The sequence below is a fragment of the Pyrgilauda ruficollis genome, unplaced genomic scaffold, assembly GCF_017590135.1.
Source record: "Pyrgilauda ruficollis isolate IOZ18807 unplaced genomic scaffold, ASM1759013v1 scaffold10, whole genome shotgun sequence".
NCBI lineage: Eukaryota > Metazoa > Chordata > Aves > Passeriformes > Passeridae > Pyrgilauda > Pyrgilauda ruficollis.
The window spans coordinates 12,201,984-12,219,669 of NW_024508101.1; the positions used below are offsets into that span (position 1 = coordinate 12,201,984).

Here is a 17,686-nt window from a genome sequence, read left to right on the forward strand (position 1 = left end):
AACCTGACTGAAACATTAGTGTGTTCTTCTGTTGTGGTAGTGCTTTTTTAAAACACACAGGAAAAAAAGACAATATTTGATTACTGTAAAGATTATGAGAATGCAAAGTGCTTTTCTGGTGTTCTGGGGCTGCTGAATTAAATGGATAAGGATTCACTTGTGATCACACTGTTCCTAAGACTAGTACAAGTTTGGCAACTTTTTAGTATCCCTGCTCTTGGCAGAGGTGTTTATTATTGTACTCGTTTATCCTCAGCTAACCTGACAGCTGAAAGTTACCAAAGTCATCACAGATACAGCTTTTCTCATTATCAGTTACTGCAGTCTGTTTGCTGGAGTATGATTTCAAATTTTGTTAGGCACACATGGTGTGGCTGTAGCTGATGCTTGGTATCTGTTTGTCAAAACATCAAGGTACCTTGGTGTGAGAGGGTGATGCAGCTGGTAGTCTGTTTTGGTTTTAGGCTCACAAGCCTTGAATCAGAGCACAGCAGGTGGAAACGTGGCATTCTAGCAAATAGAAGCCTTGTTCTTTGCCCAAAGTTCTTAATAAAGTATTCCTTGTCAGTCAATACAGATGTGGCCCTGTAACTGTGGATTGGACTGTTTGTTTAAAGTCTGCATCTTTTTTGTTTTCTGTCAGATTTCCTCCTACTTCAGTGGAATATAGGAGAGGATATGGAATAGTCAGTGGAAGGCACAAGCATCAAAGGGGGATGATGTGGGAAAGAAAAAGAAAAGAGGAAAAAATATATTAAAGGACAGATGGAGAGAAAAGAGTAGCAACAAGCAACTGCAACAAATTTAACTTGAAAGATTAAAGGTCAAATTACACTTGAAAGGTGTATCTAAACGAGAACTGAAAGATTGGGTATAACAAAGTTTGAATAACCAGTCATGGTCATGATGATAACAAAACTAAACCCTCTGTTAGGGTCAGAATTAAATTCTCTTGCCTTTTTTTCAGATTCTTTTTAATTAGGAAAACCATACTTTTTATGTCAGGTAAAATAAGTGTATGAAACTGTCAAGTGCAATTTAATTTTACCATTTTCATGCAGAAGCATGTCATATGAATGAAGTACAAATAATTTCCATAAACTATTTCTGTGCTTTAGATTGGAGCCTTTTATTTAAACCTTGGTGGTGCCCCAGAGGGTCCAGCAGGAACTGGTAAAACTGAGACCACCAAAGATTTGGCTAAAGCTCTTGCTGTTCAGTGTGTTGTCTTTAACTGCTCTGATGGCCTTGATTACCTGGCAATGGGAAAGGTAAATAGAAAATAAATATATGTGGTATTTTATTTTTAGCATGAAAATTTTAGGGTCCCTGTTTTGCAGACACAAATAAATGTGGCACCTGTGGTCTGCTGCCCTTGGATACTATATGCAGTTCTCTCCATGTTTCATTTTCTGTGCTTTATGAAAGCCTATTAAGTTGCTAATTAAAACATGAAACAAACAAGAGTTCCTGAGATTGGGATCTTCTGATTTAGCTTACTTTCGAGTAAAAAACTTTGTTCTTAAGTACATCACTGATCTATGATCTAAACAGGTTTAAGCATTATTACTTGTATTTTTGTATAATTGTATTTTTGTAATCTAATTAAACTTCCAACATTATATTCTTAGTTTCTTTTGAATCTTTTCTCTTAACAATATTGTTGGTTTCTTTCTTAATTTGCAGTTTTTCAAGGGTTTGGCTTCATCAGGTGCCTGGGCATGTTTTGATGAATTCAATCGCATTGAACTGGAAGTGCTGTCTGTAGTGGCACAGCAGATCCTTTGCATCCAAAGAGCCATACAGATGAAGCTAGAAACATTTAATTTTGAAGGCACTGAGCTAAAGCTTAACCCAAACTGTTTTATAGCAATTACTATGAATCCAGGTTATGCAGGACGTTCTGAACTTCCAGATAATCTGAAGGTAAAGTAATAAGATATATGCATCTGTGACCTTTGTGATGATTGTTTTGTCCAGGTAAGATATTTCCATGAGGAGGCTTTACTAACTGAAAGCAGAGATAGTGCAGCATGAGGAGCACACCAAATGCAGATTGCTGAAAGAAAAAAAGTGCATTCTCTCACCTGCCATGGACAACATTTTCCTTCCTTTCTGCTGGATGTATCTGTGCAAGGAGCAAATTGCATTCTTGAGACAGTGTTGAGGGGAAAGAGCTGGGGGGCACAGTGTCTTTTCTTGATGTACTGCACTGTACATTAAGATGGATATTTGTGGTAGCTCAGGTTAACCTCCTAGGGAGTCTTAACTGCAAATATTGATAATACTGTTTTATGGTGGGCTGAATACTGTAAAAGTTCTGAATTTATTTCCATTCCTAAATTAATTATTTGAAGATATTTCTTTGGGTATGTATTCCAGGTTCTTTTCCGAACGGTAGCCATGATGGTTCCAAACTATGCTCTGATAGCAGAAATTTCCCTCTATTCATATGGATTTTTGAATGCTAAGTCACTGTCAGTGAAGATAGTCATGACCTACAGGCTTTGTTCAGAACAGCTTTCCTCTCAGTATCACTATGACTATGGCATGCGGGCAGTCAAAGCTGTGCTGGTGGCTGCGGGGAATCTGAAGTTAAAATTTCCCACAGAAGATGAAGATATATTGGTGAGTTCCTGAGGGAATATTTGTTTAAGGAGTTTCATAGATACATGCAGTTTTGAGTTCTGAAGGCAGTCCCAGCATATCTCATCAATGATCCATGTTTTATAGTTTGTGAAATTAAGAGAATAAAATACATGCTGCGTTTTCCTGGGCTGTTCTGATGATTGCATGGTTGGGCTTCTTATCAAAGGCCCCATTTAATGAATTAATCTTTGTTACATATTAGGTTATTTTAACTGCTGAACACCTTATGCTCTGTCTCTTAATAAGAACGGCAAAATGCATATTTGTTTCTTCTAGCTTCTTAGATCAATTAAAGATGTGAATGAGCCCAAATTTTTGTCACATGATATACCTTTGTTCATGGGTATAACCAGTGATTTATTTCCTGGAATCCACCTTCCTGAGGCAGACTACAATGTAAGTACTCTTCTATTTTTTTCCTTGGTCATGATCATTGTTGATTGTTCTGTAGTGATTTGCTTTGTAACCAGGTGCAATTAATGCAGTGAGGTATTTCAAGATGAGCAAAATTGTTTGCAATGAAACTTTATAGCAAAGGGAATTATTTTATGTGTGCTGAATATAATCCACATCTGAGTTCCCTTACATTCAGAGAGGTTGTACATTACAGATTGGGAACTGATCTGCAGATTTACCAAGTTTTAGGCTTTCTGATTTCTTTTCCAATTGCTGGACATAATGAAGTGAGATAAAGGTTTGTGCTTATATTTTATTTTTAGCGACACTTGAAGCAATCTTTATAGGAAAATGGTTGGAAAGGATGAGTATGTTGGAAAAACCAAATTCGATTAACTTTTTAAGTTTTCAGTAGATACTACAATCTTGAAAAAAGTGTATGGTTCTGAAGCACACTGCTGGTTTCCTAAGGGTGATATGCCTTCAAGATTAAAATTGTAGTTAAACCCTGTTCTAGCACGTGAAGTACAGAAGTGGGAATTTTTTCCTCCAGAAAGTTTGCTATATTCTGACTAATACTATTTCAATTATTAATTAATTTGAAACCCTTTGTGGTGAGCATAAATTCTTCTGTTGTCATGCAGGACAGTAATTTAAATTGTAGCAGGAATAAGATTATGATTTGTTTGGATTTTAGGATTTTCTGGAATGTGCCAATGAATGTTGCACTCAACATAATGTCCAACCTGTACAAACTTTTATGCAGAAAATGATACAGACATATGAAATGATGATTGTTAGACATGGGTAAGGTTCTCATCACTGCACTATCTTTTGTAATTCTGACTTACACTGTAGCAGTTATTAAAATGAAGTTATAGAAGGTTTTGAGGGTGGCATAATATTCCTCTTTGTTCCAGCTTTGGAACAGCTGATTGCTGATACTGCTTTTGCATGTCCCAAAATTTTTGAGGATGTATGTCAGAGGAATTGTACTCTTCGTGATATCAGAAGCACTTGCACATGTATAATGATTTTCGGTGCTGATATCAGTGTGGTGAAAACTTAGGACTGTAAAAGCTTATTTGTATTAAAATATTAGTTGTCAGATCTGTGCCATTTTATTCCTAGCTTTTATTACAGAATAGTAACTGGAGGAAATAGGACGTGAGCTATATCATGGTTAATATTCAGCTCATTAATTAATCTTTGTGAGATTGTGCAATCATATTTGCATGTGCAAATAAACTGCATTTATGGAAAAGATGTTTCTTATATTCAAAGAAAATTTACTTTATTTTTTGAAAATTAGGTGAAAATTATCTTTAAGCATGTGTTTGATACTGTTGGCCTTCATGTGATCCGTGAAAGTCTAAATTGCAAGACAAATTTATTAATAGTAGGATTTTTTTTTCCATCTAACAGCTTCATGCTGGTGGGGGAGCCATTTTCTGGGAAGACCAAAGTTCTGCATGTGTTGGCAGATACGCTGTCTCTTATGAAAAAACGTGGTTATGGTGAAGAAGAAAAAGTCATTTATAGGACTGTAAATCCAAAATCAATCACTATGGGCCAGCTTTTTGGGCAGTTTGATCTGATATCCCATGAGGTAATGCATATTTCAAAAGTAATGTTTCCTGTATATTATGTTTCCATTATTATGGAGAGTAAACTCTTGAATTCATAATTTTATGATTTTAAACACAGATGAGAACACAATTGTAAATGTTGTTTTAACTAATATTTTTGTGGCCTGTTTTCAATTAGGATATTAAAAATGCAGTATGTATGTATGCAGTGTGTATGCAGCTGTATAGGTTTAAATATGCAAAAAAAAGGCAATATACCATTTTGAAGGGCATTGTCCTCTTATATTGCATCCATGCTAGGAAATCATATCAAATATAACTGTATTCATTTTTCTGTCTGTTCTTAACTTGTATAATCAAAGTAATGCAAAAACACTCTAGAAAAATCCATGAATTCATGGGTTCCCAAGTGTGAAACTTAGGTTTGGAGGAGGAACAATATGAAGCAGTAAATGTGAAATAGTGACTCTGGAGAGAATTAGAGTGATTCTGGAAAGAAACAGGTGCAAGACAGGGCAGAAACATTTCTAAGTTTCAGTAAATTGAATTACTGGTCCTCTTTCTTACAGTATTTTTTCAAGGGGAAAAAAAAGGCTTTTTTTAATTTGCTGTTGTTTTAAGACCCTTGGTGAAACTCCAAAGTTAGGTGCTACTCTCTGCAGCACAAGAGTAGACCAGTTAAAAGTGAGGAGTAATGGAAATCCACGGGAAGGGTTTCTGTGGCTGGCAGCTCAGGTTGAACTCTGTGTTCTTTGTCTCACTCCCCGCTGGCACGTCCACCCCTGCCAGTGGACAGACGGGGTTGTCGCTACGACCTTCAGGGAGTTCGCGTTGTCCGAGACGCCCGAGCGCAAATGGGTCATCTTCGATGGCCCCATTGATACTCTGTGGATAGAGAGCATGAACACGGTTCTGGATGACAACAAAAAGGTATAGTCAGTGAAAAAATGCCTGAAGGAAATTATGTGATGCTTTGAAAATATTCTTCTACATATAAAACCACAAATACAAACTGCACTGCCTGACTTCTGAGAAGAGCAAGTGCAAGATGGTGTTGGTGACAAGTCGTGAGCTTTGGGGGTTTTTTTGTGGTTTTGATTGGGTTTTTTGTTTGTTTGTTTTGGTTTTGTTTTGTTTTGTTTGTATTGGAATCATAATCACAATATCAACTCATTGCTGAAAGACATGAATTATGTAGTATTTCCTTAATGCCATAATGTAATTTTCTAACATAAATTATTGAAATTTCAGTGTCAGAAATTACAATAAATTATATATTATAAACCCCATTATTTCTAAGACTGCACAAGCTTAGACACTTATATTTCAAGACAATCTTAAGACACAAAGGGTTGCATTTTCAAAATAATGGCTTCTGAATTCAAAAACACCACTTTTGTAAATGGGCCCTAGGAATCCCAAAGCAAGTAAAAAATTAGACACAACATTTGAACTTTTAAGTTCTCTGTGATAATGTGTCAAAATACTCAAACTGGACTCTTACTTTAGTACAAAAGTGTAGTGTGTCTCCAGCTGGAATGCTTCAGTATTAGCAATAATACCTGCAGATATCTTTTGTCCTTTCTTCTTGTCATGTGCAAGATTGACTGTAATGAACCTACTGGTAGGTTACTATGAGTGAAGAATTTAGCAAAAACTTGATAAGAATCTATTGATACAAGTAGCTAAACATTTTAAGTAGTCGACCTTACCTTTGATTTTACTTGGTTTTGCCAATTTTCATATAGAACTCCCTGTGATGGGAAGTGTAATTTAATACCAATTGTTTTTTCTGATTTTGCATATTACTTTTTATCTTTCAAGCTTTGTTTGATGAGTGGGGAAGTCATCCAAATGTCCCCTCAGATGACTCTCATTTTTGAAACTATGGATCTTTCCCAGGCATCAGTAAGTTTTGTATTTAATGAAAATATAAAACAAAATTTAGTCTATTCAATGCACAATAAAATGAGTTTACTGTTTTTCCTTAGCCTGCTACGGTCAGTCGTTGTGGCATGATTTATTTGGAGCCTTCTCAGCTGGGCTGGAGGCCAATTGTTACCTCTTGGCTGAATAAGCTGCCTGAACCTCTGAATTCAGAGGAACATCAAGATCTTCTGCAGGGACTTTTTGATTGGTTGGTGCCACCAGCATTAAGAGTCCGTCAGAGACAGTGCAAGGTATTTTTTGTCATTTTTTCCTGCAATAGCTAGTGGCCACTTCCATTCTGTTACCCCTGGTAGGAGGTGGCTGTTGTCTCATGACAAGCACAGTTAGAATGAATATGTGATTCTTGGGATCAGTGTGAAGAGATAAAATGAGAATGTCAGCTAAGACTTGAAACCTGATCATAGTTTTCATCTTCTTATTTTAAAAAGTAAAGTAAGTATTTAAAACACTGATTAAAAAGTCTTCCCAAGACAATTTTGTACATTTGTTTTCTTTAAAGATCTCATGTTGCATAAGGAAGTACTTTTTTAAGTTTCAGAGGAAATGTGTAGTTCCTTGCAAGCTCAGTGCGACATGCTCAGAATTTTGCTCATGTTTTGCTGTACTTAATTCTGTGGGTTTTATTTTAGTTTAGGATGTTTAATTGCAGTGTTCACATGGCAGCCATGAATATGCTTAACAAGCTAAAGGTCTTGGCATTTCAGTGACTGAGGAGGGCAAATGATCTTTTGAGTAAAAGTCAGTGTAAACCTTGCCTTCTAGTGTGTGTTTAGAATTAGCCAGTGATCTAATTGTTTTAGTATTTTACCTACAAAAGATAAATTAACTAAAAGTATATAAAGTATTACATCCTTCCTTTTGAATCTCTTAGGAACTGGTACCCACAAGTGAGATCAATGTTGTAGTCGCTCTCACACGGATTTTTGAAATGTTGATTTGTCCAGCTGTGCAAGAAGATCCCACCAACAAAAGCATCCGTGCCTGGATTATGGTTGGTTTTTTAACATGGAGTGAAATGTTTCTCTATATGCTGGTTTTCAAAACAATTTTACTAATCCAAGTAACTTTAACTTGTGAATAAGAGACATGAAAAACAATTCTACTACCTCCTTGCTCTCTCTCTCCATACTCTGGAGGTACCTAGATGAGATGGAAATCTTACAAATGACAAATATGATTTAAAATGTTACTCTTTTTCCTATTAAATAGGATAGTGCTTTTATTAAATGTGCTTTTTAAGTAACCAAGAAGTTAGCTAAAGCAAAGGGTCTTCTTTCTCTTAAAGGAAATAAATATTCATGCAACACTGATTGGCTTGTTTGTTTGAGCAAAAATTTCTGTGTAAGAGGGTTTTCTGACAGTTATATTAGTTGGATCCTCTGTCTGACCTTATGTGATTATTCTTATGAAAAACTGAAGAAAACAGGATGTGAAATTAGTTATTTAAAATTAAATTACAGAATTCCTAGATCCTGGCTTGTCATTAGAACTCTTCTCAGGCTTTTTCATCTGACATACTGCTGTAGTCAGCGGCCTTTATTTTTTGTTCTCTCTCTCTTTCTGTCCTTGAGTAAGATTATTTGTGTCCTCTGTCTACAGTCAGATTTCTAAATCTCTTTAGGCCAGGGGTATTCAAGGGCAATTGCTTACGTTTCTCTGCTTAACAATATTTTTTGAAGCTATGTTTGTTAATCAGACTGCACAAGGTTCATGTAATGTGTCAACTTGTGATGCAGTTACTAACTTTTGCCTTTGCAGGGTTGCTTTGCTTTTGCCATAGTCTGGTCCATTGGTGGAATTTGTGATGATGATAGCAGGACAATTTTTGATAATTTCTTGAGGGAAACTTTGTCTGGGGAATCTGAAACAAATCCTGTACCAGAGAATTTGGGAACATGGGAGTGTCCCTTAGAAGAGAAAGGCTTGGTCTACGACTACGTGTATCAGGTACGATTGGCTTCTGCATCCACTAAATAGATTCTTACAGTCCTAGTAGAAGGAAAATGCAGCCAGGTGGGTTTTTGAACTGTACAAAGCCTGTTGGATGTTGTAGAGTGTTGGTTGAATTAAATCCTACAGTACATTTTTCATTCCTTTTTCAAATAGCAGTGTACTGACCAATTTTTTAATAAAATTCTAAGATGTATATTTCAGTTATATTTGTAATACTACCACTGCATATTTCTTCTGTAACCCAAGCTCAGCTGGCAGATTCAAATCTGATTTTATTTAGAAGGGATAATGTGGACTGTCCAGAAGGAAAGCAGAATATTAAGCCCATAGGTGGTTTGCCTTGCAATTTTTGTTTATAGTGCCTATTAGACTGCTTCCTTTTGGTTTTTTGTTGTGGTTTTCTGTATGTGTGTATCTTTTTTGTTTTCACTGAACAAAGTTTTTAAGAAAACAAGGGAGTCTAAGTTTAGGTATGTTCTTTAATTCTTTGTTAGTGAGGTAAATCAAACTAAATATGTGAACTTTTGAAACATCAAATATTCATTAATTTGTTAAAATCCATTACTTTAATTTTTCACAAGTGAAGTAGTGGAGAAAACCCTTCATATGTATAACACCAATTTGTTCTACATCTGTGTTTCTTCCTAGCTCAAAGGCAAAGTAGGTTGGGCTCACTGGAATGAATTTATTGAACAAATTAGTTACCGTGATAAAAATGTGAAGATTCAAGATATTATAGTCCCAACTATGGATACAGTTCGCTACACCTATTTGCTAGACCTGTTCATTACCCATGGAAGGTAAGTTGCTTCACTACAAATTTCTGAAGTGAAATTTGATCATAGGTAGAAATATCTCTTATTCTTTCCTTTGAGTTCATTGTTTTTATCAAACCCTCAGTTTATTTGGCCTTTTAAAACAGACATTTACAACAAAAAAAAAAAATCTGCCCAAAAGTCTGATTTTAGGTTTTTTGTGAAACCTTATTACAGTCTAACTTTAGTATTTGCAGTCTGATGATGTGCTTAGGACAGCCCAAAAATTGTTGCACCCTCTTTCTACTTTGGCAATTCAATAAATATTTTAGGATTTTTTTTATTAATCCTATGAAAATCATTTATATTAGTCACAGTCAGATCATATGAGAGAATAAAATAAAAATTAGCCTCAGGTTCCAAGGCTGAAAGCTTTATAAAGTTTGAATTAATGAAAGACCTATCAAGAGAAATTTACCTCCCCTGTGTGTTCATATACTCCAACACTAGTAGAATAAGGGAATTAAAATGTTTATTTATCCTCCCATTTTCTTGATGGTGGAAGCAAACTAAAATTATGGGAGGGTTTAATGAATGTCTTAGAACACTTCAGTTTCTTCTTTTGGGAAGTAATATTTTTAGAGGTAGAAGAAGAAGGGCAAGTTAGTAAAACCTTTGAATTCTAGCTGCTTTTAGTTTACAATGTTAGGTTTCTGCAGTCTGTGTGCTTTATTTCTTTGTGAAGACCACTGCTTCTAGTAGGACCTACAGGAACTGGGAAATCTGTGTATGTCAAGGACAAGTTAATGAACAACTTGGAAAAGGAGCGCTACTTCCCGTTCTTCATTAATTTTTCAGCTCGAACCAGTGCCAATCAGACTCAGGTTAGTAGAACAGATTATTTTGATCTCAAGAGATTGTGGACATGGCTATGTAATCTGTGTTCTGAGTGATCCTGTTTGCATTGCAGAACATTATTATGGCCAGGCTAGACAAGAGGCGCAAAGGAGTTTTTGGCCCTCCAATGGGAAAAAAGTGCATTATTTTTGTAGATGATATGAATATGCCAGCTTTGGAGAAGTATGGGGCACAGCCTCCTATAGAACTTTTAAGACAGTTCTTTGACCATGGATTTTGGTAATTATTTGAAATACAACTGAAAATTTTTTGTTCATGTATTTGCTGTTACGCTTATTTATTCCCTTGAATTTTCTTTTCAAAACTTTTCAAAGTGGTTTGTAAATGTTAATGTAAATTTAGTGTATATAAAAATACGTTACTTAAAGTTGAAGCAACTTGTGTTTTACTAAGGACTTCTCAGTTTAGGAAATTCATGATCAAATTAATTTTGAGTGTTGTAGAATGTTCTAGTGCTGAGCAGCAGAGTTAGTATATGTTAAATAAAATTATTCATTTACACCTTGATTATTTTACCTTTTTTTTTTCCAGTGTAGTTTCTTGTTCTTTCTCTTTCTCCTTAGAAAGTTGGCAGTTTTCTGCACATTATATATGCAGTTATATAAAACTTCTGATTTTATTTCTTATATTGGTTTCCCCTATTACCCATGTTTCTATTAATCAATAATTTTTTTAACAAGATCTCAAATTTTTGTTTTTAAATTCACAATGAAATCAGGTCTGATAATAGGCATGAAATAAAACAAGTTGAAAGTCTTCCCTGCTTTTGAGGTTTTTTGCTTTGCTTATATTGGAAGGTTGGAACAGGTGTTTTCCGAGTCTGGATCTTTCTACAATTCCAGGCACTTCTCAAATACTGCTGCCCTTGTGATTCCAGGCACTGCTCATATATCTGTTGCTCTTGAATAGATATATACCTTGATATGTTACAGTTTTAATACTCAAAATTTCATACCAGGTTTTACAGAACATAGTTTAAACAAATAGTCTTTCTTTTGGGCCACAAAATGAAATGTTGAGATTAACTGGCACGCAGTTAAAGGACTAGTTGGTTTTTTTTGTTGTTTTTTGGGGAGGAGGGGTTGTTTGTATTTAAAAAGATAAAATATATAGAAATATATATTATATTACATAATGCCTACTATGTTTATAGATATTTTTAAACACTTTTTTAATGAATGCAGGGGCTGGTCTGTCATATAGATGCATCTAAGGTGTAACAAATGTATTATATCTGTATTTAAGTGTCACATGGCATTTTATTTTGAAGGTATGATTTTAAGGACACCTCTAAAATCACCCTTGTTGACGTCCAGTTGCTGGCTGCCATGGGGCCTCCAGGGGGCGGGAGGAATCCTGTCACCCCTCGCTTCCTGCGCCACTTCAACATCTGCACCATCAACTCTTTCAGCAATGAAACAATGATCCGCATCTTCTCTACTGTAGTAGCTCTCTACCTAAAGATCAATGACTTTCCTCCTGACTTCTCCACAATTGGAAATCAAATTGTCACTGCCACTTTAGAGGTAAGAGGCAAATACCTTACTGGGAAATTCCTTCAGTTTGTTCATTGAAGTTCCTTTGCCTTTACAATAATGTAGTGTGAAAGGGGTTTTTTTGAGAAATAACATTTCAGAAGTCATTTAGGAATTATGATAACAATACAGTCACTGTTACTTTTTTGATTTCGTTGTTCTCTGTTATTGCTGTTATCTGAAGGTGTATAAGAAAGCCATCAAAAATCTTCTGCCCACACCAGCCAAATCTCATTATACTTTCAACCTGCGTGACTTTTCACGGGTTATCCATGGCTGTTTGCTCATTAAGAAAAGTTCAGTTGCAAACAAACATGTGATGATTCGGCTGTTTGTACACGAGGTGTTTCGTGTCTTCTATGACCGTCTGGTGGAAGATGATGACAGAACCTGGTTGTTCAATCTAGTGAAAGATATTGTGAAAGACCATTTCAAAGAGACATTCGATAGAGTTTTTGCACACCTGAAGGATGGAAAATCATCTGTGAGTATCATGTTTAACCTGTTGCAAAATAATTGCTTTTATTGTAAATTTAGGACATGAGAGTTAAGCATACGTGAAATTTTGATTCAAATGCACATGAAAGTTTGAGTTGAATTTGGACAAATGTCTTCATAAGGAAAGAAATGTAGAAATGAAAATTGTTTGGGAGGGTTTAACTGTTGTAAATGAGCATTATTTTCGAAAAATATTGCATTTAAAATGTGCTACTTTTCCTTAAAATGAATTTGTATATCTGCATGCTGTGATTGTTATTACATTTTAGTATCCAAAATGCTGTGTAGCTGTGTTATATGTTATGCCTTGTCTTCATTTTTTTTTTTGTTTGTTTTTTGTATGTCCTTTGTCGTTGCTTTCTTGTATAGAGGAAATAACTTTGTGATCTTAGTTATCCATTTCATAGTATAAATCTATATGAATTTGGTGTAATCTGAAGGTCATGATTATGAGACTGTTAGTGGCTATTTGAGCCAATTGCTTTCCAAGAACAAATTAAGAATAAGTGTATAGCTCAATGCAGGAAGCATAATTTTGAGGGGGGTGTTGTCTGTGAGTCAAAATATTTTGGAGTGCTTATTCTTGTGTCTGGGGTATTTGTCTAAATTCTCCTTTGTTTTCCAAAATTGCAATGAGTAATATATTCATTAAATATTAAACTTGATTACATAATTTGTTGAATATTTGTCATAGGTAACAGAAGAAAACATGAGAAGTTTGTGTTTTGGTGACTACATGGATCCAGAACTTGAGGGAGATGAAAGGCTTTATGTTGAGATTCCAAGCATTGAGGAGTTCAGTGATGTTGTGGAGCAGTGTCTGGATGAATATAATCAAACCCAGAAAACAAGAATGAACCTTGTTGTTTTCAGGTGTTTATGATCTGTTTTATTAAGAGCTTTAAGCTGTAGTTGATAATTCAGTATATTCAATTTTGTGGACTGTGGTTTTCTCTATGTCTCCTCCCCTTTATCCATCCTTTATGGTGTTTGTGGTGTTACACATTTATGAATGGAAGTAAACTGATTTTTTTCTTTATGCTTCTCCTTTTTCTATCTCAAAGTAAATAATGAGAAGCTTTTCTCCTAAGGGGCTTTGAGTATTTTCCTTAGTTGTTACGGAAACATTGTGCAGTGAATCAGGTAGGTGCTGTACTTCTCCTAGGCCTCTGTCACCAGTGAAGATGGATGTCACTGGGCTTTCATTCCCCAAGGACAAGCATCCCAAGAGGGAGATGTTCACAGTCATAGCTGTCTGTCTGCTCTGGTGTTACGCAGTACAGCCATGCACCCAGCTGGTGCTGCAGCTAATCCTGTGAAATTTTAGACTCTGCAGGCCCTTATTGTTACCTTAACTTGTGATCATACAAGAGAGAGATTAGGAGGTCAAGCTCCTTCCTCCTCCCTGCTGCTACAGATTACCACCTCTTCATATTTGCCAGGGTAACTTGACACGTAGATACTTTGTGAAGGTGATTAGGGTTACTTCAAACAGTTCTAGTAGCAGTTTATTTTAGTCTGGGTCATTTTGCCAAGCTGGATTTCTGAGAGCCAGTATGTACAGCTAGGCTCCCAGTTTGAAGAGCTGGCAGCCTCTCATCAAAGGTGACTTTCTGGGTGTGGAAGCAATATTCCAGTGACCTCACTGAACAGCAGCCAGGAGGGCATGTTTGACTGCAGCCTTAGAGTTCAGTCTCATAGATAGCATCTGCATTTGTTTCTTTTATTTTTCTAACCAATAAAAATAAACAAGAATTTATCTTTTTTGAAATGTTTGAAAGTTTTTTTTGAGTCTACTTTTAATAGCTGCTCAGCTTGCTTTAATTACCCCATGCCCTGTGCTTAAGCAGGGGATCTCCTATAGGCCTTGCTTCATATTCTGAGATAAATCAGGCCTGAGTTTTGGCAAGGACTCTCAGTGACATGCAAATACTGCTTCTTGAGGATGTTCCAGTGTCAATTCCACATATAAGTTATAAAACACTGTCAGAGGTAGAGGAAAGGGAGGTGTTTGTTGATATGAACCATGTTCCCCCAGTGATTACTTTAAAAAGATACTGAAATTGCTGTTCTTCGAGAATGTTAAAATTGGTAATACTGCTCTTATTTTGAAGTAGAGAATTAATGTTTTTCATTTCTTTTAATACATTTATCATTATAGTCCTCCTGTTCTAACCTCTGCATGTTCTTTCTAGCAATTTGTAGTAATTTAGCTACATACTGATGTTTGTGTAATAGAAGAATTGTAAGTTTTACTTTATTTTGTGGTTCATACCCACTCTCTTTCTACCTCTTCTTCTCTACCCCACCTCACCCTGCATTCAGAAATTTGTTTCGGAGATGCTACTCCTTGATTTGTTTCCCAGTTTTGTGGGTGCATGGATATCCCTGTGTTTCTGCTCTTTGGGTGATCAGCATGTTCCTGACACAGGTACATGTTGGAGCATTTGTCTCGACTGAGCCGCATCCTGAAGCAGGCCGGGGGGAACGCGCTGCTGGTTGGAATGGGAGGAAGCGGGCGGCAGTCTCTGACCCGCCTGGCAGCCTTCATGGCAAGAATGTGTGTTTTCCAACCAGAGATTTCTAAGACCTATGGTACAAATGAGTGGAGAGAAGATCTGAAAGTGAGTATTAATAAGCTGTCTACATTTTGACTTAAATTTGAGGAAGGAATGTACAATTTTGTTTTGGAGCGTACCGTTTTGTTTTGGAATGTACAATTTTAACTGTGTTGCTTTTTCAGAGACTTCTGAGGAGTGCAGGTGTTAAAGGCTTGAAAACTGTATTTCTAATCACAGACACACAAATTAAAGAAGAAAGTTTTTTAGAAGACATTGACAGTGTCCTCAACACAGGAGAGGTTCCCAATCTTTTTGCAGCAGATGAAAAACAAGAAATTATGGAGGTATCTTTGGAAACTCTCTTTCATTTCACCTCTCTTTTAATCTACTTGGTCAGTTCAGTGTGGAATGTGGCTTTTGGACATAGGCACTTATTTCTGTGATTTCTTTTTGAGACTTTACATAAATCAACTTCATGAACTTATGGAGTAGTTTATGCCAACTGCAAGCTTTAATTCTGACCTCGTGCTCTGTTCACAAACACATCAAGTTGTGCATGTAGAGAACTTGCATTGTTACAAATACCCCGTGGCTGTAGTTATTTTTGTAGTGTATTGTGTGGGACAAGATTGTGCATCATAATGTTTTCATTGATCAGTGAAGTGCAAAGAGGTGACATTTTTATTGGAACACATGGTCTGCCTTTCTCAATAGACTCTTTCTCTCTGGAGCACTAGGGCATTGTTAGACAGATTTATAGTCCTGAAGAAACAAGGTGGGCAAAGGTGCTCCATGACTTTAGGCTCATAAGTAAGGATGCAATGTACTCACGCAAACTAAAAACAAAATAAACTAAAATCAGGCTTGGATTTTCACAATGGCAGTCACAATTTGGGAGGGAGAGGCATCAATCTTTGTATACATCGAGCTGGAAACTTAATGTTAGCAAACAATATTTGGAACTGCATGCTGTGCTGTCTCCCTTTCTCTGTGATGCTTTTACTAAATTAAGTAGGTATGCTTCTAGTTGATTTTCAAAGTGGTTCTTAGTACACACACAAATGTTCTTTATTTCAATCTCTATATCACTTGATAGATGTTACTACTGTTTTTTCTTGCACTTAAATTGTGGAGCATGTTGGATTCATGTATCTTTCAAAGAAGTTAGATTGTAATTCTTGTGATCTTTTTCTGTTACTGTTTCATTCTTACCAGGTATATTGTGGCAATATTAAAATGATAGGGCTCTTTTCCAATTTTACAGTTTGTGTGAACATATTCAGAGGGAATATGCTGGAACTTGGTAGCTATCCACAATGTGCCAGCTGGAGCAAAGTTGGTTTTTTTTCATTTAAATCTGCTCCCTCCAAAGAATTCTTCTTTTATTCTATTGTTATGATCTACTCTCTGTTGCTCAGAGCAGCAGATGATCATTTATGGAACACTTTCAAATGCTGAAAGGGTCACAGATAAATAGTGCAATCCTGTTCTCAAACAGTATTTACTACTTGTTCTGGTTTTCTAGTTTATTTTGCCTGTTTCATTTCCACTAAAAAATTTAATTTCCTGGTAATGCTACTATTAATAGGATTGCTATAGGATGTGCTTAATGAGAATTTATGTAACATTTTTTTATGCTATGTATTATTCCTAAGGGTGTTCGTGCAGCAGCTCAGGCTGCTGATAAAGGTGAAGAACTCAGTCCCTTGGCCTTGTATGCACTTTTTGTGAACTTCTGCAAAGAAAATCTCCACATTGTGGTGGCATTCAGCCCGATTGGAGATGCTTTCCGCAATCGCCTGAGACAGTTTCCCTCACTCATCAACTGCTGTACTATTGATTGGTTCCAGGTATGGGAAAATATTTATATTATTTCCTCAAAAATCTACTTCAGCTCTCTAACACTTTATATTTCTGAGTGCCATTAGATTTTCTTTTGTCTTCCTTGTAGAAGTACTCCTTGTTTTTTTCAAGATTTTGAAATTGCATAAGCCTTTTCTGTAATATTTTGAGAGCTCTTTGATGTGTGATCTCAACATTTCTACATCTAAATAAAGTTAAATTTTGTTGCTACACATTTCTGAAGTATAAATAGTCTTAGTTTGATGGTGGAAATTTGTAATTTTATTACATAATGTGTATGTTTTAAAGGACAAGAGAAACCATTTCATTGTGACTGTACAATTATCCTAATTGTGGCTACCGATTAAGCAGGTCATCCATTGTAGGAACGACTAGCAAATACAAATCCTGATGTTTATCAGTAGATCTTTTATAGCAGAATAAAACTTGGAGAAATAGTATCAATGTAAGCAGTATTGCTCTCAGTAAAGCACAGTTAGCTCTGTAGCTTGGCTCAGTGCTGATGTCAATTAATTTTTCTGCCGAATGGTGAATAGACACAGAACTGTTTGGTTGGAATGTTACTGTGTAGCTTTGAGCTAAAAGATCAACCAGGAGTTGCCAGAAAAGAATGCATGGGCGGTGTGACCTTGCTGCCTGAGCTAAACAACCCTTTTATCAGTTCATTGTTCTTGAGACACAGCTGAGATTAGTGTGTCTCATTCTGGTGGTTTGGATGGTAAAACTTGATTTTAACATTTGAATACTGCTAACAGTTGAATTTTACAAATTCTTTCTTCCTCACTTCTCCCTCAGCCATGGCCTGAAGATGCCCTTGAACGTGTGGCTAGTAAGTTCCTGGAAACACTTCAGCTCACAGACACTGAGCGTCAGGCGGTTGTGCCCATCTGTAAATACTTTCATACTTCAGTTTTGGCACTCTCTGAAAGGTCAGTCTATGGCTTTTGCAAACAATCATAAAGTATTAGGTGACTGAGTTTCAATGCTATTCATTTATATATTAAAATTAACAAAACGTC

General features: G+C 36.1%; 1 protein-coding gene across 1 annotated transcript in view; it reads left to right on the forward strand.

Moving 5' to 3' along the window:
• The window catches only part of DNAH12 (dynein axonemal heavy chain 12), a 60,518-nt gene that overhangs the window by 19,499 nt on the left and 23,333 nt on the right, over nucleotides 1-17,686 (forward strand). The window contains exons 26-46 of the mRNA XM_041462480.1: nucleotides 1,119-1,271; nucleotides 1,687-1,926; nucleotides 2,383-2,628; nucleotides 2,926-3,045; nucleotides 3,743-3,852; nucleotides 4,471-4,654; nucleotides 5,424-5,564; nucleotides 6,459-6,542; nucleotides 6,626-6,814; nucleotides 7,456-7,575; nucleotides 8,343-8,531; nucleotides 9,186-9,337; nucleotides 10,038-10,176; nucleotides 10,263-10,429; nucleotides 11,481-11,736; nucleotides 11,930-12,229; nucleotides 12,938-13,116; nucleotides 14,675-14,867; nucleotides 14,987-15,148; nucleotides 16,460-16,654; nucleotides 17,463-17,596. Of these exons, the coding sequence (XP_041318414.1) occupies nucleotides 1,119-1,271; nucleotides 1,687-1,926; nucleotides 2,383-2,628; nucleotides 2,926-3,045; nucleotides 3,743-3,852; nucleotides 4,471-4,654; nucleotides 5,424-5,564; nucleotides 6,459-6,542; nucleotides 6,626-6,814; nucleotides 7,456-7,575; nucleotides 8,343-8,531; nucleotides 9,186-9,337; nucleotides 10,038-10,176; nucleotides 10,263-10,429; nucleotides 11,481-11,736; nucleotides 11,930-12,229; nucleotides 12,938-13,116; nucleotides 14,675-14,867; nucleotides 14,987-15,148; nucleotides 16,460-16,654; nucleotides 17,463-17,596 (3,653 nt within the window). The remainder of the gene's footprint in view (nucleotides 1-1,118; nucleotides 1,272-1,686; nucleotides 1,927-2,382; nucleotides 2,629-2,925; nucleotides 3,046-3,742; nucleotides 3,853-4,470; nucleotides 4,655-5,423; nucleotides 5,565-6,458; nucleotides 6,543-6,625; nucleotides 6,815-7,455; nucleotides 7,576-8,342; nucleotides 8,532-9,185; nucleotides 9,338-10,037; nucleotides 10,177-10,262; nucleotides 10,430-11,480; nucleotides 11,737-11,929; nucleotides 12,230-12,937; nucleotides 13,117-14,674; nucleotides 14,868-14,986; nucleotides 15,149-16,459; nucleotides 16,655-17,462; nucleotides 17,597-17,686) is intronic.